The sequence below is a fragment of the Salmo trutta genome, chromosome 21 (assembly GCF_901001165.1).
Source record: "Salmo trutta chromosome 21, fSalTru1.1, whole genome shotgun sequence".
In the NCBI taxonomy this organism is placed as follows: domain Eukaryota; kingdom Metazoa; phylum Chordata; class Actinopteri; order Salmoniformes; family Salmonidae; genus Salmo; species Salmo trutta.
The window spans coordinates 49,349,059-49,376,558 of NC_042977.1; the positions used below are offsets into that span (position 1 = coordinate 49,349,059).

The 27,500-nt window shown below is 45.2% G+C and overlaps 1 protein-coding gene across 1 annotated transcript in view; it reads right to left on the reverse strand.

Annotated features, from left to right (window-relative positions):
- The window catches only part of LOC115156484 (piezo-type mechanosensitive ion channel component 2-like), a 215,456-nt gene that overhangs the window by 47,117 nt on the left and 140,839 nt on the right, over positions 1 to 27,500 (reverse strand). The window contains exons 31-38 of the mRNA XM_029703905.1: positions 19,903 to 19,992; positions 19,371 to 19,564; positions 17,379 to 17,471; positions 16,067 to 16,173; positions 14,265 to 14,385; positions 13,108 to 13,173; positions 12,696 to 12,862; positions 12,095 to 12,300 (exon numbers count right to left, since the gene is read on the reverse strand). Of these exons, the coding sequence (XP_029559765.1) occupies positions 12,095 to 12,300; positions 12,696 to 12,862; positions 13,108 to 13,173; positions 14,265 to 14,385; positions 16,067 to 16,173; positions 17,379 to 17,471; positions 19,371 to 19,564; positions 19,903 to 19,992 (1,044 nt within the window). The remainder of the gene's footprint in view (positions 1 to 12,094; positions 12,301 to 12,695; positions 12,863 to 13,107; positions 13,174 to 14,264; positions 14,386 to 16,066; positions 16,174 to 17,378; positions 17,472 to 19,370; positions 19,565 to 19,902; positions 19,993 to 27,500) is intronic.

The window sequence follows — 27,500 nt, forward strand, 5'->3', positions numbered from 1 at the left end:
AATGATATCAAGTCTGTACGTAGGCAGCAGCCTCTCTGCGGCTGTTTAACAGTCTGATGGCCTTGAGATAGATGCTGTTTTTCAGTCTCTCTGTCCCAGCTTTGATGCACCTGTACTGACCTCGCCTTCTGGATGATAGCGGGGTCAACAGGCAGTGGCTCGGGTGGTTATTGTCCTCTATGGAATGTTTGGCCTTCCTGTGACATCGGGTGCTGTAGGAGTCCTGGAGGGCAGGTAACAAAGGCCAAACATGCCCCTGATGATGCATTGTGCAGACCGCACCACCCTCTGGAGAGCCTTGCGGTTGTGGGTGGTGCAGTTGCTGTACCAGGCGGTGATACAGCCCGACAGGATGCTGTCGATTGTGCATTTGTAGAAGTTTGTGAGGGTTTTTGGTGAGAAGCCACATTTCTTCAGCCTCCTGAGGTTGAAGAGGCGCTGTTGCGCCTTCTTCACCACGCTGTCTGTGTGGGTGGACCATTTCAGTTTGTCCATGATGTGTACGCCGAGGAACTTAAAACTTTGTGGATAGGGGGGTGCTCCCTCTGCTGTTTCCTGAAGTCCACGATCATCTCCTTTGTTTTGTTGACATTGAGTGAGAGGTTGTTTAGCTGACACCACACTCCGAGTGGAGTCCATATACCAAAACTGGAGTCAATCCTTCATGAGAAGGAGATTGTAAAAGTATTTTTAGCATTAGCATATGTGCTAACATGCATCTATAGGTACAGTGCAGCCATATTTTAATGCAATAACCCTCCAAAAAACATTAAAGACTGATGTAATGAGTCTAAATACAAAATCTAGAGTGAATCTGAGATATATTTAATGAGGAGAAGGTGATTGCAGATGACTTTGAGCATTAGCGTTACGAATTCAACGAATTAGTTGTTAATAGTTTCCTTGTTTTTTTTCAGATATCAATACCATATTCCTCTTAGGGACGTCCATGATAGCGATGACAAGTTTATAGAGCATTGTGTTTGGTACAAATCATTCCCTAAATTCTAGACTTCACCTCAATCTGGTAATAAATGGTGTGGCTGTTGAACAAATTGAGGAGATTAATTACTTGATGTTACCTTAAATTGTAAACTGTCATGGTCAACACATATAGATTCAATGGTTGTAAAGATGGGGAGAGGTCTGTCCATAGTAAAGAGAAGCTCTGTTTTTTGTTTTATTTGACAACACATTCCACAAGGAAAGTGCTGCGGCCTCTAGTTTTATCTTATCTTGATTATTGTCCAGTCGTGTGGTCGAGTTTCCTGCAAGGAAATACTATGCATGCCAGTTTCTATTGGTTAAGAGTTGAGGAGAGACTGACTGCATCAATTCTTCTTTTTATAAGAAACATTAATGTGTTGGAAATTGCAAACTGTTTGCATAGTCAACTTACACACAGCTCTGACACACACACTTACCCCACCAGACATGCCACCAGGGGTCTTTTCACAGTCCACAAATCCAGAACAAATTCAAGAAAGCGTACAGTATTATACAGAGACATTATTGCATGGAACTCCCTTCCATCTCACATTGCTCAAATGAACAGCGAACCTGACCTAGATAGTTTGTGTGTATGTATTGATATGTAGGCTACGTGTGCCATTTTCAAATGTATATAGTTCTGTCCTTGAGCTGTTCTTGTCTATTGATGTTATGTATTATGTCATGTTTCATGTTTTGTGTGGACCTCAGGAAGAGTAATGGGGATTTTAATAAAATACCAAATAGGCCACTGTGGAGTATATTTCCAGTGGTTTAAATGGACACGTAAGATCTGATTTTAAGCTAAACCACGGTCCTACATTCCGAATTTGGTGTCATTTGGTCCTGTAGTTCATGAGAAGATTTTTGAAGTATTTTTTGTTGTTGCCTGTTTTAGCATATGTACTAATATGCATCTACTGGTATAGTGTGGCCATATTTAAATGCATCAATGTTATTTTCTGAAACTCTTTAGGGACTATGATGATGAGTCTAAAGACAAACTTTGGAGTGAATGTGACTTTTATTCCAGGAGAAGAAGATGTATTATGATTATTTTAAGAGTTAGCAAATGTGAACATTAACAAATGTGAATTGTTAATAGTTTCCTTATGTTTTAAGATACCAATTTCCAAACTTAACATGGTTCGTCATGGTAATGACTAAACAATTTCAAGTTGATAGGCCATTATGAAGTGGATTTACAAAGGAATTAAATGAGACACGAAAAATCTGATTTCCTGATTTATCCATAATTTAGACATCTCTTAACCAATCCCTTAACTTTAGTCATGTTTTATGAGAAGATGTTTTTCAAAAGTTTTCCCAAAAAATGTCCAAGATGGAGGAAAATTAACCCTGATGGATTTATGGGTCCTTGAGGCAAATTTGTTCAGCGTGTGGAAAGACACCTACATACAACATTTCAAGTCTGTAGGTAAAATGGGGTTTAAGTGAGTCTGCTTATAACTGCGCCACCTATAGGCCAATCAGTGTTATTCTTTTAGACCAAGTTACTCATGGCCTCTAGTTTCTGTGTGCCAAACTAGAAAAAAAGTTACCAATCTATCTAGCCTTCCCTGTAGCTCAGTTGGTAGAGCATGGTGTTTGCAACGCCAGGGTTGTGGGTTTGATTCCCACAGGGGGCCAGCACAGAAAAAAAATGTATGAAATGTATGCATTCACTACTGTAAGTCGCTCTGGATAAGAGCGTCTGCTAAATGACTAAAATGTTAAAAAAATGTAATTGAGTTATTTTGACCATGTCAAGGGAAAAAATATATAATCTAAGAATAACAATATGTTTCACAGTTTCAATGTGAACCCCTAACTAGCAACTCATTGACAGACAAGTGTGAGGGAAGTGTTATATCTGGCCCGTGAGGATCAGATTACCGTGGATCACAGTTCTACAGAGATATCTATCACTCTTGCAGAGGGGAGAGGTATAGAGGGATTGATAGGAGGGGTTATGACCTCACACCCATTGTAAATTAGAAGGCAGCAGCCCAACTCCATTCTGTTCTCCAAACTGGAATGTCTGTGTGCCTTAGGAAGAGTTCACAGCCCAAAACTACACAACATCAAATGAATGGACTTTGGGACAATATATTTCATCAGCCAAAATGGTGGTAACAATGATAGATGGAATATGAAAATGAAGGTCATTTTTTTGTTATGTTATTAAAAGTTAAATGACAACGTTATAACGAAAACATTGTAACTTGAAGAGTTTTCATAATATGTACATGATATTTGCATACTGTGCGTTGTGTAGAAAATATCCAGATCAAAGAGAATGTTTTTGTAAAGATGAACTGTGAATTTAGTTGTCTAAACTAGATCAGAGTAATAGATCCTAATATCTAGCCTTGTAATGAGCTACGCCCCAGGGAACCCAGAGAGAATATCATGAAGACAGAAACGCCCCTTTGTGACTGGAGGGTATAAACCTTGTGAGTTAAGAATTTACATACAGACTAAGTCGTGATCCCAAAACGCAACACGAGGTTGAGGACAAAGGAAACTCTTAACCTGTTGGGGCTAGGGGGCAGTATTTGCACGTCCGGATAAAAAACGTACCCGATTTAATCTGGTTACTACTCCTGCCCAGTAACTAGAATATGCATATAATTGTTTGATTTGGATAGAAAACACCCTAACGTTTCTAAAACTGTTTAAATGGTGTCTGTGAGTATAACAGAACTCATTTGGCAGGCCAAAACCTGAGAAGATTCCTTACAGGATGTGGCCTGTCTGACCATTTCTTGCCCTCCTTGATCATCTCTAACAAAAACAGGGGATCTCTGGCATGACGTGACACTTCCTACGGCTCCCATAGGCTCTCAGAACCCGGGAAAAAGCTGAATGACGTAATTCAAGGCCCAGGCTGAAACACACTAGCGCGTTTGGCAAGTGCTCTATCAGAGGGCCATCAGACTGAGGCTCGTGCATGAGGGGATAGCATGCTTTTACTTTCACTCTCTTTGTAATAAAAAACGATTTCCCGGTCGGAATATTATCGTTTTTTTATGAGAAAAGTGGCATAAAAATTGATTTTAAACAGCAGTTGACATGCTTCGAAGTACTGCAATGGAATATTTCGAATTTTTTTGTCACGAAATGCGTCGTGCTCGTAACCCTTATTTACCCTTTCGGATAGTGTCTTGAACGCACGAACAAAACGCCGCTATTTGGATATAACAATGGATTATTTGGGACCAAACCAACATTTGTTATTGAAGTAGAAGTCCTGGGAGTGCATTCTGACGAAGACAGCAAAGGTAATACACATTTTCTTATAGTAAATCTGACTTTGGTGAGTGCTAAACTTGCTGGGTGTCTAAATAGCTAGCCCTGTGATGCCGGACTATCTACTTAGAATATTGCAAAATGTGCTTTCACCGAAAAGCTATTTTAAAAATCGGACATAGCGAGTGTATAAAGGAGTTCTGAATCTATAATTCTTAAAATAATTGTTATGTTTTTTGTGAACGTTTATCGTGAGTAATTTAGTAAATTCACCGGAAGTGTTCGGTGGGAATGCTAGTCACATGCTAGTCACATGCTAATGTAAAAAGCTGGTTTTTGATATAAATATGAACTTGATTGAACAAAACATGCATGTATTGTATAACATAATGTCCTAAGATTGTCATCTGATGAAGATCATCAAAGGTTAGTGCTGCATTTAGCTGTGGTTTGGGTTTATGTGACATTATATGCTAGCTTGAAAAATGGGTGTCTGATTATTTCTGGCTGGGTACTCTGCTGACATAATCTAATGTTTTGCTTTCGTTGTAAAGCCTTTTTGAAATCGGACAGTGTGGTTAGATTAACGAGAGTCTTGTCTTTAAAATGCTGTAAAATAGTCATATGTTTGAGAAATTGAAGTAATAGCATTTCTAAGGTATTTGAATAACGCGCCACAGGATTACACTGGCTGTTGAGTAGGTTAACAATCAAGGCTATGGTTGATTACTTTATGGCATGCTCTCTGGGTTCCCTGTTGCGTAACTCCTCGTTTATCATGTGTGGAATGTATCTCTTGTTGCTAACGTTACTTTGCTACCAAAATAATCAACTTTAGAGTTTTTACTTTTTAATTACCGTTTTATATTTACATTTTTTCCTTTCCTCAACTTTTTTCATTCTACTTTTTCGCCCGGACGCTTTATCTGGACATGGTTCTACAGGACCTCCACCAGCCGAAGTGAAGTAGTAACATTAACATGATGCCTTCTAATTGCAGTCGCTGTACTCATAATATACAGGAGAACGATCGCCTTATGGTGAAGATAGCCGTGCTGCAAGCCCAGCTTCAGACGCAATCGTTAGGCAAGGGTAACTTCAGTGTAGGAGAGGATGAAACAGAGTCTGTGCCACCAATAAGTACAGATAGTAGTATAAATCCCCTCGCACAGTCTCCGCAGAAGGACAACTTTCGCATGGCTTCTGGAAGGAAATACTGTAGGAATCCTCAACCGGTGTCGCTTATTCAGCCGACAGAAACTTTCAACTGGTTGTTCCCATTAAGCAACGAGTCGCTGTCAGAGGCCGAGCCTTCTCTAGTAATTGGCAACTCCATTACCCGCAGTATTAGGCTTAAAACGAATCATCCAGCGATCATACACTGTTTACCAGGGGGCAGGGCTACCGACGTTAAGGCTAATCTAAAGACGGTGCTGGCTAAAGCTAAAACTGGCGAGTGTAGAGAGTATAGAGATATTGTTATCCACGTCGGCACCAACGATGTTAGGATGGAACAGTCAGAGGTCACCAAGCGCAACATAGCTTCAGCGTGTAAATCAGCTAGAAAGATGTGTCGGCATCGAGGAATTGTCTCTGGCCCCCTCCCAGTTAGGGGGAGTGATGAACTCTACAGCAGTCTCACAACTCAATCGCTGGTTGGAAACTGTTTTCTGCCCCTCCCAAAAGATAGAATTTGTAGATAACTCACACACAAACAAGACCAAACATGGCCTGTTGAGGAGTGAAGGACTCCATCCTAGCTGGAGGGGTGCTCTCATCTTATCTATGAACATAGACAGGGCTCTAACTCCTCTAGCTCCACAATGAGATGGGGTGCAGGCCAGGCAGCAGGCTGTTAGCCAGCCTGCCAGCATAGTGGGGTCTGCCACTAGGACAGTCAGTGTAGTCAGCTCAGCTATCCCCATTGAGACCGTGTCTGTGCCTCGATCTAGGTTGGGCAACACTAAACATGACGGTGTTCGCTCTAGCAATCTCACTGGAATAAAGACCTCCTCCATCCCTGTCATTATTGAAAGAGATTGTGATATCTCACATCTCAAAATAGGGCAACTTAATATTAGATCCCTCACTTTCAAGGCAGTTATAGTCAATGAATTAATCACTGATCATAATCTTGATGTGATTGGCCTGACTGAAACATGGCTTAAGCCTGATGAATTTACTGTGTTAAATGAGGCCTCTCCTCCTGTTTACACTAGTGACCATATCCCCTGCGCATCCCGCAAAGGTGGAGGTGTCAATTTACAAAAAAAAAACTGTGTTTTCGTCTTTTGAGCTTCTAGTCATGAAATTTATGCAGCCTACTCAATCACTTTATATAGCTACTGTTTACAGGCCTCCTGGGCCATATGCAGCATTCCTCACTGAGTTCCCTGAATTCCTATCAGACCTTGTAGTCATGGCAGATAATATTCAAATGCTTGGTGACTTCAATATTAACATGGAAAAGTCCACAGACCCACTCCAAAAGGCTTTCGGAGCCATCATCGACTCGATGAGTTTTGACCAACATGTCTCTGGAACTACTCACTGCCACAGTCATACTCTGGACTTAGTTTTGTCCCGTGGAATAAATATTGTGGATCTTAATGTTTTTCCTCATAATCATGGACTATCGGACCACCATTTTATTACGTTTGCAACCGCAACAAATAATCTGCTCAGACCCCAACCAAGGATCACCAAAAGCCGTGCTATAAATTCTCGGACAACCCAAAGATTCCTCGATTCCCTTCCAGACTCCCTCCACCTACCCAAGGACGTCAGAGTACAAACATCGGTTAACCACCTAACTGAGAAACTAAATTAAACCTTGCGTAATACCCTAGATGTAGTCGCACCCCTAAAAACAAAAAACAACAAAACGACAGTTCCGTAAGGTTCACAGACTACACAGGAAACAACCACCCACCAAAACACAAGTGAAACAAACACAACTAAATACGGCCTCCAATTAGAGACAACGACAACCAGCTGCCTCTAATTGGAGGTCATTGCCAAAAACCAACATAGAGCTACAAAACTAGAATAAAACATAGAAATATAGAACAAAACCAAAAACACCAAAACACGCAGAAACAACACCCCCTGCCACGCCCTGACCAAACTACAATAACAAATAAACCCTTTTACTGGTCAGGACGTGACAGTCGCAAGCTAACAAAAAAGCAGCATTCCCCAAGAGAGGATGACTTTCACTTCAGCAGTGAAGTGACAGTGAAGTGACACATTGATGAAAATAGTCTTGGCCTCTAAACCTTCAAGCTGCATACTGGACCCTATTCCAACTAAACCACTGAAAGAGCTGCTTCCTGTGCTTGGCCCTCCTTTGTTGAGCATAATAAACCTCAGTGCCGCTTTTGATACTAAACATAATGTTAACTTTCACTGCTATGCGGAAGATACACAGCTGTACATTTTGATGAAACGTGATGAAGCCTCCCTGGAAGCCTGTGTTGCAGACATAATGAAGTGGATGGCGGCACATTTTTTACTTTTAAACTCGGACAAAACAGAGATACTAGTTCTAGGTCCCAAGAAACAAAGAGATCTTGATGCAGAAAAATGTATCCATGCTTTTGTCACTTCTAGATTAGACTCCTGTATGCAGCTTTATGATGTCCAAAAATGATGCAGAAAAATTAATCCATGCTTTTGTTACTTCTAGGCTGGACTACTGCAATGCTCTACTTTCCGGCTACCCGGATAAAGCACTAAATAAACTTCAGTTAGTGCTAAACACGGCTGCTAGAATCTTGACTAGAACCCAAAGATTTGATCATATTACTCCAGTGCTAGCCTCTACACTGGCTTCATGTTAAGGCTAGGGCTGATTTCAAGGTTTTACTGCTAACCTACAAAGCATTGCATGGGCTTGCTCCTACCTATCTTTCCGATTTGGTCCTGCCATACATACCTACACGTACGCTATGGTCACAAGACGCAGGCCTCCTTATTGTTTCTAGAATTTCTAAGCAAACAGCTGGAGGCAGGGCTTTCTCCTATACAGCTCCATTTTTATGAAATGGTCTGCCAATCCATGTGAGAGACGCAGAATCGGTCTCGACCTTTAAGTCTTTATTGAAGACATATCTCTTCAGTAGGTCCTATGATTGAGTGTAGTCTGGCCCAGTGGTGTGAAGGTGGATGGAAAGGCACTGGAGCGACGAACCGCCCTTGCTGTCTCTGCCTGGTCGGTTCCCCTCTCTCCACTGGGATTCTCTGCCTCTAACCCTATTACGGGGGCTGAGTCACTGGCTTACTCGTGCTCTTCCATGCCTTCCCTAGGAGGGGTGTGTCACTTGAGTGGGTTGAGTCACTGACGTGGTCTTCCTGTCCGGGTTGGCGCCCCCCTCGGGTTTGTGCCGAGGGGGAGATCTTCATGGGCTCTACTCAGCCTTGTCTCAGGGTAGTAAGTTGGTGGTTTGAAGATATCCCTCTAGTGTTGTTGGAGCTGTGCTTTGGCAAAGTGGGTGGGGTTATATCCTGCCCGGTTGGCTCTGTCTGGGGGTATCATCGAACGGGGCCACAGTGTCTCCAGACCCCTCCTGTCTCAGCCTCCAGCATTTATGCTGCAATAGTTTGTGTCGGGGGGCTAGGGTCAGTCTGTTACATCTGGAGTATTTCTCCTGTCTTATCCGGTGTCCTGTGTGAATTTAAGTATGCTCTCTCTAACTCTCTCTCCCTCTCTTTCGCCCTCTCTTTCTCTCTCGGAGGACCTGAGCCCTAGGACCATGCCTCAGGACTACCTGGCCTGATGACTCCTTGCTGTCCACCTGGTCGTGCTGCTGCTCCAGTTTCAACTGTTCTGCCTGCGGCTATGGAACCCTGACCTGTTCACCGGACGTGCTTCCTTGTCCCGGACCTGCTGTTTTCGACTCTCTCTCTCTACCGCACCTGCTATCTTTAACTCTGAATGATCGGGTATGAAAAAGCCAACTGGCATTCACTCCTGAGGTGCTGACCTGTTGCACCCTCTACAACCACTGTGATTATTATTTATTTGACCCTGCTGGTCATCAATGAACATTTTAACATCTTGGCCATGTACTGTTATAATCACAACCCAGCACAGCCAAAAGAGGACTGGCCACCCCTCAGAGCCTGGTTCCTCTCTAGGTTTCTTCCTAGGTTCCTGCCTTTCTAGGGAGTTTTCCCTAGCCACTGTGCTTCTACATCTGCATTGCTTGCTGTTTGGGGTTTTAGGCTGGGTTTCTGTACAGCACTTTGTGACATCAGCTGATGTAAAAAGGGCTTTACAAAAACATTTGATTGATTGATTCACTGTATCTAAGAAGGTGAATTCCAGAAGAACCAGACAGTTGTTCTCTTCAAATCATCGGTTGTCTACACGGCCCTCCTACCCAAGCTGGGAGCGTCAACACAGTTCAAGGAACAGACAACCAAGAGAAAGGAAAGTGTGTCATCGTGTGGACATTCAGAGACTTACACCCGGTAACGGAGGAGACGCCGCCATCGGAGTAGAAGGTCGTCGGCTAAACGTCCTAAGCGGAACTCGGTCCACGAAGAAGAAGAGATACCCAATGGAGACTTTCAACAAGTAAATACGCTCATTATAATTCTGACTCATAAGAGCGGCAGTTCGGGGCAAGGAGTTAGGGCTAAAACTAAGCATAGTTTACAAATGTATCCAAGTGTATTTTTCTCTCGTGTACTTTCTCTATTTTTTAAATCCCCATCTTGTGTAACACGTGTCATATCGTATTGGTCCACTAGGGACCTGTTTCGTTGTACTAAGTTCTAATCAATATCCCAGACTGTGTGTTTGTGTATCTTATATTAACACTTAGCTTGTTAGTAAATAAATAATCAACTCAATTGGTGTGGTAATGAATGATTTAGTGAGACCCGGATTTGTGCAGATTTACGAATTATGCGACGTTCAGAATGAGACTGATTAGGAAATTAATTTATTAGTGACTGCAAGGAAATTGATATTCTGATATTTTTTGAGTTCATTTGGGAAACGGTAACTCATTAAAAAAAAAAATCCCATGGTGCCCCAGGTTACTGAGTTAGTTAATGGTTACCTGATTAATTTGATCACGTAGTTATAAACATAGTTAATAATTTGAATAATACTAACGTCACGACAGAAGGAAGAGGAAGGGAGGATGAGAAAGGAGAGGAGAGGATGAGGAGGCGGAAGAAGAGAGTGACAAAGAGGATGGAAGAGGAGGAGAAAGAGAAAGATGAAGATTTCAGCTTGGACCAGGCACCTGGACACTTGGCTGCTGCTGCTGTCAGTTGATTTGGAGGCGTCCAGCCCGTAAATCTTACGGAGTTTGGGCCGTGCACGTTCACTGGTTTTGGGAATGGGAACGTCTGACGGCATTCCGTCCAGCTCGTCCAGCGTGTCTTGGCGGGAGAACAGCATGGTGGCCTCAGTGTAGGCACTGATGCGATAAAGAGATGGAGAGATGAGAAATAAATGAGTGGAATGATACAATGGTTACAAAATGGCTTCCACATGACACAGCTAAAGATGTGGAAGTTTCCAAAAAGGTAATGGTGGTGATGTGATTTCTCATCGCTCATGCTGAAGATACTGATCATGCCCTAGAATTAGATATAGAATGAAATAATAGGATTTCTCCAGCACTCTCCTCAGTCTTTTCTTCTGCTTTTTATTACTACTTGTTATTTGGAGACTTTTGTATTTGGCGTTTGATTCTTGATTGATATTTTTATTGTACTGCATTGTTGAGGAGAGTCAGCAAGTAAGCATTTCTCTGTACTGTGCGCATCTGACCAATAAACCTTTGATTTTTATGCTCAAACCCTACAGCCCAACCCGAGCACTCCGTTCTGCTGCCTCAGGTCTTTTGGCCCTCCCACCCCTACGGGAGGTCAGCTCCCGCTCAGCCCAGTCCAAGCTATTCTCTGTCCTGGAACCACAATGGTAGATCCAGCTTCCCCCTGAAGCCAGGACAGCAGAGTCCCTGCCCATCTTCCAAAAACATCTGAAACCCAATCTCTTCAAAACTGTATGTTAAATAATCCCCTTTCTCCCCTCAACCCCCCCCACCCTCTACTGACCCCCACAGCACTTAACCAGGACTTGACCCCCCCCAGCTATGACTCTACTGACCCCCACAGCACTTAACCAGGACTTGACCCCCCCCCAGCTATGACTCTACTGACCTCCACAGCACTTAACCAGGACTTGACCCCCCCCAGCTATGACTCTACTGACCCCCACAGTACTTAACCAGGACTTGACCCCCCCCAGCTATGACTCTACTGACCCCCACAGTACTTAACCAGGACTTGACCCCCCCCCAGCTATGACTCTACTGACCCCCACAGCACTTAACCAGGACTTGACCCCCCCTAGCTATGACTCTACTGACCCCCACAGTACTTAACCAGGACTTGACCCCCCCCAGCTATGACTCTACTGACCCCCACAGTACTTAACCAGGACTTGACCCCCCCTAGCTATGACTCTACTGACCTCCACAGTACTTAACCAGGACTCGACCCCCCCAGCTATGACTCTACTGACCCCCACAGCACTTGACCAGGACTTGACCCCCCCTAGCTATGACGCTACTAATAGCTATGATATTGATGAAAAATGTACTTTCTATGCCTGTGATGTGTGGTTGTCCCACCTAGCTATCTTAAAATGAATGCACTGACTGTAAGTTGTTCAGGATAAGAGCATCTGCTAAATGACTAAAATGTCAAATGTACATTTGATTTGAATTAGTTCATGTATGATACACTTACCTGGATATGCTGTCTCGTGATGCCAAAGATAAACTTACCTGGATATGCTGTCTCGTGATGCCAAAGATAAACTTACCTGGATATGCTGTCTCGTGATGCCAAAGATGCCATGCTGTCCTGGCTCTCCATGCGATAGTCGCCTCTCCTCCTGTGGACCCTGTGAGACCCCCCTGACCCACTGTCCTCCTCACTGAGCCGGTCCAGGCTGGACCCCCGAGACATGTTCATACGCATCTGCTTCTGGTAGAACACATGGATACTCTCTCTGGACGGGACGTTGCCCTGCAGGGGGGGAAGGTTAGATCAGGATAGTCATTTAATCTCGGTTTTGTTTTCTAGTTTGCTATATATATATATATATATATATATATATATATATATATTGAGAGAAGTCAAAAATCTAATCGAACTATTTAAAGAGTGTTTATTTAAGACAAGATACTCAAAAGGGGCAGCAGGTAGCCTAGTGGTTAGAGTGTTGGACTAGTAACCGAAAGGTTGAAAGATTGAATCCCTGAGCTGACAAGGTAAAAAATCTGTCGTTCTGCCCCTTGAACAAGGCAGTTAACCCACTGTCCCTAGGCCGTCATTGAAAATAAAAACTGACTTGCCTAGTTAAATTAAGGTAACAGAAATATGTGTATATACAGAGGGAGAGTGACAGAAGAAAGTAGTACCTTTTTGACCTCTCTAGTGAGCATGCATCTCTCGATACGCAGCACGGTGGAGATGTCTATGTGTTCTCTACACACGTTGTTCATCCACTTGGTGAAGCTCTCCACCGTCGTCTGGAATAACACCCAGGTGAACTTGATGATGTTGAACACTCGCTTCAGGATGTTGTCTGGTGGGACGTGGAAAAGAGAAGTTCCAAATATTTACATTTTATCAGCAGACAATCTTATACAAATCGACATCAGGGCATTGTCATCACGATCATTGATTCTGAGTAAACTATAGTAAGAACCTATAATATATATATGTATATATAATATATATAGAATCAATATCAAGACTGGTGGTTGTCTCTCCGTGTAAGTGGTTTTGTATATACATATACTACAGTATTTGAAAGGGTCTATGACCCACCTGGTCCGTCAGATTTCTTCTCCTGTGGTCCCTCCTGATCTTCCTCCATCTCTATGGTCACATGACCTGCACAGAATAACACAATAAAACAATAATTTACAGAGAATAACACAACAAAATAATAACTTAGAGAATAACACAAAACAATAATTTATAGTAAATAACACAAAAAAACAATAAGTTACAGAGAATAACACAACAATACATTTTTTTGTATTGTATTTTTTTTCCAGGTAAATTGACTGAGAACACATTCTCACTTATAGCAAAACCTGGGGAATATTTACAGGGGAGAGGAATGAGCCAATTGTAAGCTGGGGATGATTAGGTGACCATGATGGTATGAGGGCCAAATTGGGATTTTAGCCAGGACACCAGGGTTAACACTCCTACTCTTACAATAAGAACCATGGGATTTTTAGCAACCACAGAGAGTCAGGACACCCATTTTAACATCCCATCTGAAAGACAGCACCCTACACAGGGCAATGTCCCCAATCACTGCTCTGGGGCAATTCTTTTTAGACCAGAAGAAAGGGTGCCTCCTACTGGCCCCCCAACACCACTTCCAGCAGTATCTGGTCTCCCATCCAGGGACCAACCAGGACCAAGCCTGCTTAGCTTCAGAAACAAGCCAGCAGTGGGATGCTGGATGATATGCTGGTGGCCAAGTTACAGAGAGTTACACAACAAAACAATAAGTTACAGAAATTAACACAACAAAACAACTTTCAGAGAATAACATAACAAAACAATAACTTTCATTAGATTTGGGTTATAATTAGTGAGTGTGAGAACCCCCTTCTACTGGACATCTTGGGGTAGTCGTCAGGGATGTCCTTTCTCACCCCTGCTTTTCGCTTTCACAAACAAGCCTTAAGTTATCTACATGAATTAAGAGGTGATGAATCAAGCATAAAGTGTAGCATAAAGGGATCTTGTAAAATAACGATGCAATTTCAATCATCACAGATTAAAGACTGATCTTCCGTGAGAACTAAGGAAGTAGCATGCGTCCTCAGAGGTCGTAAGAACAGAATGATGCAATGGTCTATTCTCGTGATCTTCTTCTTCTTCTTTGGTCAAATTATGTATGCTGATGATTTTCTTTATATCAGTGACTCTGTTATAATACTCCTTGATATCTCTTAACTTACCTTCCTTCTTGTCCTTCTTGTGTTTGTCTCTCTTGGTGTACCTCTTCCAGAACTTACGCTTCTCTTTGCTTCGTTCCTTCATGGCTGTCTTGGAGTCTGTTATCCAGGCATGGTAGACAAACTGGGAGCGTACAGTACAGGAAGCACAATGTTAGTTTGGACATAAAGGGACAGATCCTGATTTGAGATCTGTGCGCTCTTAACTCTGCCTTTCGCAAAATTATGTATTGAGTCATGTGTTGATACATGTATTGATTCATGTGCTAATTAATGTTTTGATTCATGTATTGATTTGTGTCGATTCATGTATTGTTCATGTTTTTTTTCCATGTTGATTCATATATTGATGACAATTTGAACAGGAAAAAAATAGTTATGCAAACAGATCTCAAAAGGATTCAGTCCAATCAAACAGATCTCAAGGCTTCAGTCCAATCAAACAGATCTCAAGCCTTCAGTCCAATCAAACAGATCTCAAGGATTCAGTCCAATCAAACAGATCTCAAGGATTCAGTCCAATCAAACAGATCTCAAGGATTCAGTCCAATCAAACAGATCTCAAGGCTTCAGTCCAATCAAACAGATCTCAAGGCTTCAGTCCAATCAAACAGATCTCAAGAATTCATTCCAATCAAACAGATCTCAAGGATTCAGTCCAATCAAACAGATCAAGGATTCAGTCCAGTCAAACAGATCAAGGTTTCAGTCCAATCAAATGAATGCTACGGTCAAGGCACACTCAGAGGCAAATAAAACAAGAGCAATAGCAAGCCAGGTGACCATTAGTTAACCCTTTAAACCACAGACAAATCAAAACAATCGAGATCAGAGTCACAAACAAAATATGACCATTTTAGAGTGTTTTTGCTTCACTGCACATCAGTACAAAAGGTAGACGCCACCTGCGATTTATGGCATTTTACACTCTTATATTGTAATTTGTAACAATGGCTTCATCGTGACTAGGCGACATTATCGAAGGCTTACTTGTAAATATATTTAACCTTGTACAGACACTAGTACAATGGAGCAAACCACACCAAAATCTCAAACGTATGATAACAACACCAATGCATTTTCTGAGACCTGTTGGTAAAAGGCTCTGCCGAGTTCATGCAAACTGCTTCAAAACAATCTATCACTTAAAACACATGACAGAAGGACCACTGTAGTTCCATCCCCATCCTGTCTGGAATATTTCGGATATTTTTTGTTTCTAAATGGATATGGTATTGGATCGGATATGGGATGGAAAGACAGTTGGCTATACATGCATTGGCCTTCATTGAAACAGCAAATCTACACAAAACAGGCTGAGGACACAGGATACAGTCTACACAGGCTGTGGTAAGAGGAGATACAGGCTGAGGACACAGGATACAGTCTACACAGGCTGTGGTAAGAGGAGATACAGGCTGAGGACACAGGATACAGTCTACACAGGCTGTGGTAAGAGGATATGCTGAATCTGTTGTTTTGTACCTTAGCTGCCCTGATTACATACTGAAGGATGGTTTTGGGCAGTTTAATGATAGATCTGGGCAGAGCTATAAGGGCTGAGGCAAACTTCCCAATAGCTCGCTGAAGAGGAGGGATAAAAGGGTGGTAGGGTAGTTAGTAGAAAACAGAAAGATAAAAGGTACATATATTTTCCTACACTAGTAGTGGCAACAGATAATCTGATACTAAACTAGACAATACTGACGAAGAAATACAATGAAATATTTCACATTACAGTAATACCGGGTAAGTACTTTAAGTATAGTGAGGAAACGTTGCCGCTGGTCTGGTCTGGAGCTCACCTGAAACGCTGACTTCTTGGGGAGCTCTTGATCTTCTCTTGTCTCTTCCTCTTCCTCCTCTTCTTCACTGTCAGTTTCAAACAAGTAATAATCTCCACTTCTCACCACTGATGAGTAGAGAGCAAGGTGCTGTTAATATTAACTGGAGGAAAAGGGCTTGAAAGCAGGTGATGTTTTGGGGTGTAGAGAGCAAGGTGCTGTTAATATTAACTGAAGGAAAGCAGGTGATGTTTTTGTTGGGGTGTTGAGAGTCTGTAAACTAGGTAAATGTGTGGCAGCAGAGGTTGGTTTGATTCAAAAAGCCCACTAGTGGGATGAAGTTGATAAAGGGTAGGAAAGCAAACATAATGTTAGACACACAATATTAACATATTAGTTTGTTTACTAAGACATGGCATAGATTGAGGTGATTTGGGCAGACCTTTAAAAGAATTGTAATAGTTGAAACTGACTTATGTCCTTGAACAGAAGAGCCATAATGGGGGGGAGGGGGGGACAGGAAGAGAGGAGGATGCTGGGTAATATATGAATGGGGTTAGGATGAGGGGATGAACTGGGTAAATCATATAATGAATGTAACGATATGACGGGGTGATACTAAGAAATCAATTCAACACAGAAACAGGGCACCACAGAGAACAACTGAGACACATCTCAGAGAAACGTGGGTATAGTTGTCTACAGTTTTTTCAATGTCAATTTGAAACTTGATTTCCTTATTAAAACCTTCAGACCTTATTAAACGTGGATCGTTCTGATCAGTATTGCTCAGTTTCCCCTCGTGCGGTACATATATCGGTGATCGTGACTATAACGGAGACATAATCCTTCACCCTTCATTCGTCCAAGAAAGACAGAATGAAAAGAGAGAAGGCACTTTGCTCTGTCTAATAGAATCTTTCACAATGAGAGATTCCCTACTGTGGCCTCACCAGGACCACAACCACAAACATCACAGGCATCAGTTATTTTCTTTTCTCTCATGGGAAATAGTCTATTTATGGCCCCCGTTGCCATTAGTTGAGGCATATTGTAGTATTGTCTTATTTCATTCCAGCAAATCAGTACACTATCCCGTCTGTATATTTCTGATGTTTTGGTTGTTCATCAATCAGTCGAACAATTAACTAATCAATCAATAAATTAATCAAGGGGCCTTAAATAGAGACAGAAAAGGACTGAGGTCTGGATGGAACGTTGACGTTTGTTTTGGGTCGTCTGGAGCCCAGGTGCAGTATGGGAATCCTCTGAGAGTTCTGGTCAAGGACACAACAGTCAATCAGAGCGGAGAAAGAAGAAGGGGTCAACCTACTGGAGGCGTGGTCAACCCAAGGCCGCCACCACTGCCTTTTTTTAGTCTTGGCTGTTTCTTTCTCTTTCACTTTCTCTCTTTCTCGCTCTGCTCCTAAAATAAAAATGGTTTCACATGTAGATCAATTATGCTTTATATTGCAAAAATATTTCTTCATTCAGACTTTGTGCAAGTTAAACGGTATCTTAAAAAAAAATATATATATATATATATATATATGTATATATATATATATAGTGCTCCAAAAAATAAAGGGAACACTTAAACAACACAATGTAACTCCAAGTCAATCACACTTCTGTGAAATCAAACTGTCCACTTAGGAAGCAACACTGATTGACAATACATTTCACATGCTGTTGTGCAAATGGAATAGACAACAGGTGGAAATTATAGGCAATTAGCAAGACACCCCCAATAAAGGAGTGGTTCTGCAGGTGGTGACCACAGACCACTTCTCAGTTCCTATGCTTCCTGGCTGATGTTTTGGTCACTTTTGAATGCTGGCGGTGCTTTCACTCTAGTGGTAGCATGAGACGGAGTCTCCAACCCACACAAGTGGCTCATGTAGTGCAGCTCATCCAGGATGGCACATCAATGCGAGCTGCGGCAAGAAGGTTTGCTGTGTCTGTCAGCGTAGTGTCCAGAGCATGGAGGCGCTACCAGGAGACAGGCCAGTACATCAGGAGACGTGGAGGAGGCCGTAGGAGGGCAACAACCCAGCAGCAGGACCGCTACCTCCGCCTTTGTGCAAGGAGGAGCAGGAGGAGCACTGCCAGAGCCCTGCAAAATGACCTCCAGCAAGCCACAAATGTGCATGTGTCTGCTCAAACGGTCAGAAACAGACTCCTTGAGGGTGGTATGAGGGCCCGACGTCCACAGGTGGGGGTTGTGCTTACAGCCCAACACCGTGCAGGACGTTTGGCATTTGCCAGAGAACACCAAGATTGGCAAATTCGCCACTGGCGCCCTGTGCTCTTCACAGATGAAAGCGGGTTCACACTGAGCACATGTGACAGATGTGACAGAGTCTGGAGACGCCGTGGAGAACATTCTGCTGCCTGCAACATCCTTCAGCATGACCGGTTTGGCGGTGGGTCAGTCATGGTGTGGGGTGGCATGTCTTTGGGGCTGCTCGCCAGAGGTAGCCTGACTGCCATTAGGTACCGAGATGTGATACTCAGACCCCTTGTGAGACCTTATGCTGGTGCGGTTGGCCCTGGGTTCCTCCTAACGCAAGACAATGCTAGACCTCATGTGGCTGGAGTGTGTCAGCAGTTCCTGCAAGAGGAAGGCATTGATGCTATGGACTGGCCCGCCCGTTCCCCAGACCTGAATCCAATTGAGCACATCTGGGACATCATGTCTCGCTCCATCCACCAACGCCACGTTGCACCACAGACTGTCCAGGAGTTGGCGGATGCTTTAGTCCAGGTCTGGGAGGAGATCCCTCAGGAGACCATCCGCCACCTCATCAGGAGCATGCCCAGGCGTTGTAGGGAGGTCATACAGGCACGTGGATGCCACACACACTACTGAGACTCATTTTGACTTGTTTTAAGGACATTACATCAAAGTTGGATCAGCCTGTAGTGTGGTTTTCCACTTTAATTTTGAGTGTGACTCCAAATCCAGACCTCCATGGGTTGATAAATTGGATTTCCATTGATTATTTTTTGTGTGATTTTGTTGTCAGCACATTCAACTATGTAAACAAAAAAGTATTTAATAAGATTATTTCATTCATTCAGATCTAGGATGTGTTATTTTAGTGTCCGCTTTATTTTTTTGAGCAGTGTATATACCTTCATGAAGCATTGTTTTCAGTAATGATATTATAATGATCGGGATCGTATGAAAATCGATTCCAGGGTTTCCTAAACGTTCCATGAGAACTAACCAACACCCAGTCTATATTGATTAGCCATTCCACCTAGTTTTAACATCAGTACTCCTAGAGAGACGTTAAGAGCCTTCATCATGATACAGTACCATCATCCTCTTCCTCCTGCTCCTGGATGGGGTTCTCTCTGGCCCCTGACTCCTGAGGCTGGATGGGGTTCTCTCTGTCCCCTGAATCCTGAGGCTGGATGGGGTTCTCTCTGTCCCCAGATTCCTGAGCCAGGCTCAACATCTTTTTCTTCCCACTCTTAAACTTCTCCTGGCGTTGTTTTATACGGTCCATCCTGAGAGGGAGAGAGACAGACAGAAAGATGATGAATGACAACACTCAGTTCTATTTATCAAGAGAAAGCAGACAAGGTTTCTCTCTCTTCTTCCATGTTTCTAGAACAATATTGAAAGAAAGCAAATACTATTTGGACTATTTGGCCTGTTAGAGGCTGTATAAGGGTTAGGTTAATAGATAAAGGTTTAAAGGTTAGGTTAATAGATAAAGGTTTAAAGGTTAGGTTAATAGATAAAGGTTTAAAGGTTAGGTTAATATATAAAGGTTTAAAGGTTAGGTTAATATATAAAGGTTAAAGGGAAGGTTCATATCAAGCAGACAGCTGTTGTGACTTACTGTCTCTTCAGCTGTTCCATAGACTTGTTCTCTTCCTCCAGTCTGGCTCTGACTGCCTTCACTATAGTAGCCTGGAACAATTCAGCCCCTCTGAAACACACACATACATCATCACATCACAGATACATTACCATATCACAGATACATCATATCTACATGATCACATCACAGATACATGATCACATCACAGGCACATTACCATATCACTGTAAAGGGGTGCGTAACTGGTGGCAGGGAAGTCAAACGCAGGAGAGCAGAACTAGATAGTAGCCGGAGTAGTTTAATCCAAAAAACCAACGGCATAAAAATACAACAGAATATGGGTACAAAAAACCCGACACGCACCAGTAAACAAGTGCACAAGCACTTACAACAAACAATCCCACACAAAGACATGGGGGGGAACAGAGGGTTAAATATACAACAAATAATGAGGGAAATGGAAACCAGGTGTGTAGGAAAACAAGACAAAACAAATGGAAAATGAAAAGTGGATCGACGGTGGCTAGAAGACCGGTGACGCCGACCGCCGAACGCAGCCCGAACAAGGAGAAGAAATGACTTTGGTGGAAGTCGTGACAGGCCCCCCCCCCTTGACACGCGGCTCCAGCAGCGCGCCGACACCTGCCTCGGGACGACCCGGAGGGCGAGGTGCAGGGCGATTCGGATTGAAGGGTCCAACACGTCCTCCACCAGAATCCAGCATCTCTCCTCCGGACCGTAACCCTCCCAGTCCACGAGGTACTGAAGGCCCCTCGCCCGACGACTCGAATCCAGTATGGATCGAACAGAGTACGCCGGGGCACCCTCGATGTCCAGAGGGGGCAGAGGAACCTCCCGCACCTCAGACTCCTGGAACGGGCCAGCCACCACCGGCCTGAGGAGAGACACATGGAACGAGGGGTTAATACGGTAATCGGGGGGAAGCTGTAACCTGTAACTCACCTCGTTCAGTCTCCTCAGGACTTTAAATGGCCCCACAAACCGCGGACCCAGCTTCCGGCAGGGCAGGCGGAGGGGCAGGTTTCAGGTTGAGATCCAGACCCGGTCCATCGGTGCGAACATCGGGGCCTCACTGCAGTGACGGTCTGCGCTGGCTTTCTGGCACAGCACGGCGCGCTAAAGGTGAACATGAGCAGCGTCCCATGTCTCCTCCGCACGCCGAAACCAATCGTCCACCGCAGAAGCCTCGATCTTACTCTGATGCCAAGGAGCCAGAACCGGCTGATACCCCAGTACGCACTGGAAGGGGGAGAGGTTAGTGGAGGAGTGGTGGAGCGAGTTCTGGGCCATCTCTGCCCAGGGCACGGTCCTGGCAATAAGACCTCAGAAACCTATCCACATCCTGGTTAACTCTCTCCACCTGCCCGGTACTCTCGGGGTGAAAACCTGAGGTAAGGCTGATCGAGACCCCCAGACGTTCCATGAACGCCCTCCAGACCCTCGACATGAACTGGGCACCCCGATCAGACACTATGTCCTCAGGCACCCCGTAGTGCCGGAAGACGGGTGTAAACAAGGCCTCCGCAGTCTGTAGGGCCGAAGGGAGACTGGGCAGAGGGAGGAGACGGCAGGACTTAGAAAAACGGTCCACAACAACCAGGATCATGGTGTTACCCTGTGATGGAGGAAGATCAGTAAGGAAATCCACCGACAGGTGCGACCACGGCCGTTGTGGAACGAGTAGGGGCTGTAACTTACCTCTGGGCAGGTGTCTAGGAGCCTTACACTGAGCAGGAGGAAACATAAACCCTCATGTCCTTGGCCAAAGTGGGCCAGTAGTACTTCCCACTCAGACAGCGCACCGTCCGAATGATGCCTGGATGACCAGAGGAGGGTGACGTGTGGGCCCAATAGATCAGCCGGTCACGGACAGCAGACGGAACGTACAGACGCCCAGCGGGACACTGAGGGGGAGTGGGCTCTGCACGTAGAGCCTGCTCAATGTCCGCATCAGCTCCCATACTACCGGCGCCACCAGGCAGGAGGCAGGGAGTATGGTGGTGGGATCCACGAGCCGCTCCTCTGTGTCATACAGCCGGGACAGTGCGACTGCCTTGGCGTTCTAGGAACCTGCTCTGTAAGAAAGGGTGAAAACAAAACGGGTGAAAAACATGGCCCAACTTGCCTGCGAGGGTTCAGGCTCCTCGCTGCCCGGATGTACTCCAGGTTGCGGTGGTCAGTCCAGATGAGAAAAGGGTGTTTCGCCCCCTCAAGCCAATGTCTCCATGCCTTCAAAGCCTTGACGACAGCCAACAGCTCCCGGTCCCCCACGTTATAGTTTCGCTGCGCCAGGCTGAGCTTCCTCAAGAAGAAGGCACAGGGGCAGAGCTTTGGTGGCGTACCCGAGCGCTGAGAGAGCACGGCTCCTATCCCAGCCTCGGACGCGTCCACCTCCACTATGAAGAGGGATCCGGATGGGCCAACACGGGAGCCAAGGTAAACAAAGCCCTGTCCGCCTCAGCCGACCACTGCAAACGTACCGGTCCCCCCTCCAGCAGTGAGGTAATGGGAGCTGCCACCTGACCAAAACCCCGGATAAACCTCCGGTAGTAATGGGCAAATCCTAGAAACCGCTGCACCTCCTTTACTGTGGTGGGAGTCGGCCAATTACGCACGGCTGAAATGCGGTCACTCTCCATCTCCACCCCTGAGGTGGAAATGTGGTATCCTAGGAAGGAGACGGACTGTTGGAAGAACAGGCATTTCTCAGCCTTGATGTACAGGTCATGCTCCAACAGTCTTCCAAGCACCCTGCGCACCAGGGACACAAACTCGGCGCGTGTAGCGGAGTATATCAGAATGTCATCGATATACACCACTACACCCTGCCCGTGCATGTCCCTGAAAATGTTGTCTGCAAAGGCTTGGAAGACTGATGGAGCATTCATCAACCCGTACGGCATGACGAGGTACTCATAATGCCCTGAGGTAGTACTGAAAGCCGTCTTCCACTCATCTCCCTCCCGGATACGCACAAGGTTGTAAGCGCTCCTGAGATCTAGTTTGGTGAAGAAGCACGCCCTGTGCATTGACTCAATCGCTGTGGCTATGAGAGGTAGCGGGTAACTGTACCTCACAGTGATCTGGTTTAGACCTCGCACGGTGGAAACCTGGTCTGGACTCTCCACCGTAGTAACACCAACGGAAACCCCTAAACATCTACCCGAGCACTCTCACGACCACCCCGTGAGAGCCCTCTGTTGCCATGAGACAGTGGGGTCGTGACAGGCTAACCAGAGTAGGCCTAGTACCACGGGAAACGCAGGAGAGTCAATAAGGAAGAGACTGATTCTCTCCTTGTGATCCCCCTGCGTCACCATGCCCAGGGGAGCAGTGGCCTCCCTAATCAACCCTGACCCTAATGGTCGACTGTCTAAGGCGTGAACGGGGAAGGGCACAGCCACGAAAACAATGGGGATCCCTAAACTATGGGCGAACGATTTGTCTACAAAATTCCCAGCCGCGCCTGAATCGACGAGCGCCTTATGCTGGGAATGCGGGAAAAAGTGACATACAAAAATATGTGTGCAACAGAGGGCTCTGGGTGAGAATGGTGCTGGCTCACCTGGGGTGAAGCCAGAGTGCCCTGCCTACTGCCTCGATCCCCAGAGGAACCAACCTGGCACCGACCAGCAGTGTGACCTCTGCGGCCACAGATGGTGCACGAGATGGAACCTCCTCCGGTCTCCCTGCGCACCGCCCCTCCCAGCTCCATGGGCATCGGAGCGGTGGTGCTGGGGGATGGAACCGACAGACCCCGATCTGGATGTCCGCGGGTAGCCAGCAGGTTATCCAACCGAATAGACAGGTCCAACTGCTGGTCGAAGGTGAGGGTGGTGTCCCTGCAGGCCAACTCCCGACGGACATCTTCGCGCAAACTGCAGCGATAGTGGTCGATCAGGGCCCTGTCGCTCCATCCCGCGCCGGCGGCCAGGGTCCGAAAGTCCATGGCGAACTCCTGGACGCTCCTCGTGCCCTGCCTCAGGTGGTAGAGACGTTCACCCGCCGCTCTACCTTCGGGCGGGTGGTCGAAGACTGCCCGGAAACGGCGGGTGAAATCCTCAAAATGGTCCAGCGCCGCGTCTCCTTCTCCCCACACGGCATTGGCTCACTCCAGGGCTTTCCCTGAGAGGCACGAGACGAGGGAGGACACCCTCTCACGGCCCGAAGGAGCCGGGTGGACGGTTGCCAGTTAGAGCTCTAGCTGCAATAGGAAACCCTGGCAGCGTGCAGCCATCCCGTCGTACTCCCGGGGAAGGGCGAGACAAATCCCACTTGGACCGGGTTAAGGGGAGGCGAGTAGTGGAGGCACTGGAGGAACTCCCCGTCTCTCCCAGCAGTCCATAGTTTGGACAACACGGTCCATGGCGGCGCCGAGGTGGTGGATCATCGCCGCTTGCACCTGGACACGCTCCTTGACCCCTATACCAGGGGCACCTGCTCCTGCTGACTCCATATGTTGGTGTGGGATTCTGTAAAGGGGTGCGTAACTGGTGGCAGGGAAGTTAGACACAGGAGAGCAGAACTAGGTAGTAGCCGGAGCAGTTAAATAAATAAAAAAACAACGGCATAAAAATACAACAGAATATGGGTATAAAAAACCCAACGGGCACCAGTAAACATGTGCACAAGCACTTACAACAAACAATCTCACACAAAGACATGGGGGGAACAGAGGGTTAAATACACAACAAATAATGAGGGAAATGGAAACCAGGTGTGTAGGAAAACAAGACAAAACAAATGGAAAATGAAAAGTGGATCGACGATGGCTAGAAGACCGATGACGCCGACCGCCGAACGCTGCCCGAACAAGGAGAGGAAACGACTTCGGCGGAAGTCGTGACAATCACAGATACATGATCACATCACAGATACGTTATCATCACAGTGCTACAGTACTACAGAGTGAGAATAGTTGCAAAGAGTTTGCTGGTGCAATGGAGGTCTTTGGAACCACGCTGGTGTGATGAGTAACCTGGTGCGATGAGTAACCTGGTGCGATGAGTAACCTGGTGCGATGAGTAACCTGGTGCGATGAGTAACCTGGTGCGATGAGTAACCTGGTGCGATGAGTAACCTGGTGGGATGAGTAACCTGGTGGGATGAGTAACCTGGTGCGATGAGTAACCTGGTGCGATGAGTAACCTGGTGCTGGTGCGATGAGTAACCTGGTGCTGGTGCGATGAGTAACCTGGTGCGATGAGTAACCTGGTGCGATGAGTAACCTGGTGCGATGAGTAACCTGGTGCTGGTGCGATGAGTAACCTGGTGCGATGAGTAACCTGGTGCGATGAGTAACCTGGTGGGATGAGTAACCTGGTGGGATGAGTAACCTGGTGGGATGAGTAACCTGGTGCGATGAGTAACCTGGTGGGATGAGTAACCTAGTGCTGGTGCGATGAGTAACCTGGTGCTGGTGCGATGAGTAACCTGGTGCGATGAGTAACCTGGTGCGATGAGTAACCTGGTGCTGGTGCGATGAGTAACCTGGTGCGATGAGTAACCTGGTGCGATGAGTAACCTGGTGGGATGAGTAACCTGGTGGGATGAGTAACCTGGTGGGATGAGTAACCTGGTGCGATGAGTAACCTGGTGGGATGAGTAACCTAGTGCTGGTGCGATGAGTAACCTGGTGCTGGTGCGATGAGTAACCTGGTGCGATGAGTAACCTGGTGCGATGAGTAACCTGGTGCGATGAGTAACCTGGTGCTGGTGCGATGAGTAACCTGGTGTGATGAGTAACCTGGTGTGATGAGTAACCTGGTGCGATGAGTAACCTGGTGCTGGTGCGATGAGTAACCTGGTGCGATGAGTAACCTGGTGCGATGAGTAACCTGGTGCGATGAGTAACCTGGTGCTGGTGCGATGAGTAACCTGGTGCGATGAGTAACCTGGTGCTGGTGGGATGAGTAACCTGGTGCGATGAGTAACCTGGTGCGATGAGTAACCTGGTGCTGGTGCGATGAGTAACCTGGTGCGTTGAGTAACCTGGTGCGTTGAGTAACCTGGTGCGTTGAGTAACCTGGTGCGATGAGTAACCTGGTGTGATGAGTAACCTGGTGTGATGAGTAATTTTGCCTGAGACCAAAAGACTTGAGTTAGCTCCCCAACCTAATGCCTAGTCTTTAGCTCAGTTCTCTGCTGCCAGTGACTGGAACGAATTGCAAAAATTGCTGAAGCTGGAGACTTTTATTTCCCTCACCAACTTTAAACATCAGCTATCTGAGCAGCTAACCGATCGCTGCATCTGTACATAGTCCATCTGTAAATAGCCCATCCAATCTACCTACCTCATCCCCATATTGTTTTTATTTACTTTTCTGCTCTTTTGCACACCAGTATCTCTACTTGCACATCATCATCTGCTCATCTGTCACTCCAGTGTTAATCTGCTAAATTGTAATTCTTCGCTACTATGGCCTATTTATTGCCTTACCTCCTCATGCCTTTTGCACATTATGTATACAGACTTTCTTTTTTTTCTACTTTGTCATTGACTTGTTTTGAGTTAACCTCTATGGGCTAGTGTAATCCCAGCCAGTGTAATCAACAGCCAGTGTAATCCCGTGGCGCGATATTCAAATACCTTAGAAATGCTATTACTTCAATTTCTCAAACATATGACTATTTTACACCATTTTAAAGACAAGACTCTCGTTAATCTAACCACACTGTCCGATTTCAAAAAGGCTTTACAACGAAAGCAAAACATTAGATTATGTCAGCAGAGTACCCAGCCAGAAATAATCAGACACCCATTTTTCAAGCTAGCATATAATGTCACATAAACCCAAACCACAGCTAAATGCAGCACTAACCTTTGATGATCTTCATCAGATGACAATCCTAGGACATTATGTTATACAATACATGCATGTTTTGTTCAATCAAGTTCATATTTATATCAAAAAACAGCTTTTTACATTAGCATGTGACTAGCATGTGACTAGCATTCCCACCGAACACTTCCGGTGAATTTACTAAATTACTCACGATAAACGTTCACAAAAAACATAACAATTATTTTAAGAATTATAGATACAGAACTCCTTTATGCAATCGCGGTGTCCGATTTTAAAATAGCTTTTCGGTGAAAGCACATTTTGCAATATTCTGAGTAGATAACCCGCCATCGCGGGCTAGCTATTTTGACACCCACCAAGTGTGGTACTCACCAAACTCAGATTTACTATTAGAAAAATTTGATTACCTTTGCTGTTCTTCATCAGAATGCACTCCCAGGACTTCTACTTCAATAACAAATGTTGGTTTGGTTCCAAATAATCCATAGTTATATCCAAATAGCGGCGTTTTGTTCGTGCGTTCAAGACACTATCCGAAGGGTAAAGAAGGGTGACGGCCGACGCGTTTCGTGACAAAAAATTTCAAAATATTCCATTACCGTACTTCGAAGCATGTCAAACGCTGTTTAAAATCAATTTTTATGCAATTTTTCTCGTAAAAAAGCGATAATATTCCGACCGGGAGTCGTTGTTTTCGTTCAAAGAGAGAGAAAGTAAACATGGTGTCGGCTCCAGTTCTGTTATACTCACAGACACCATTCAAACAGTTTTAGAAACTTTAGGGTGTTT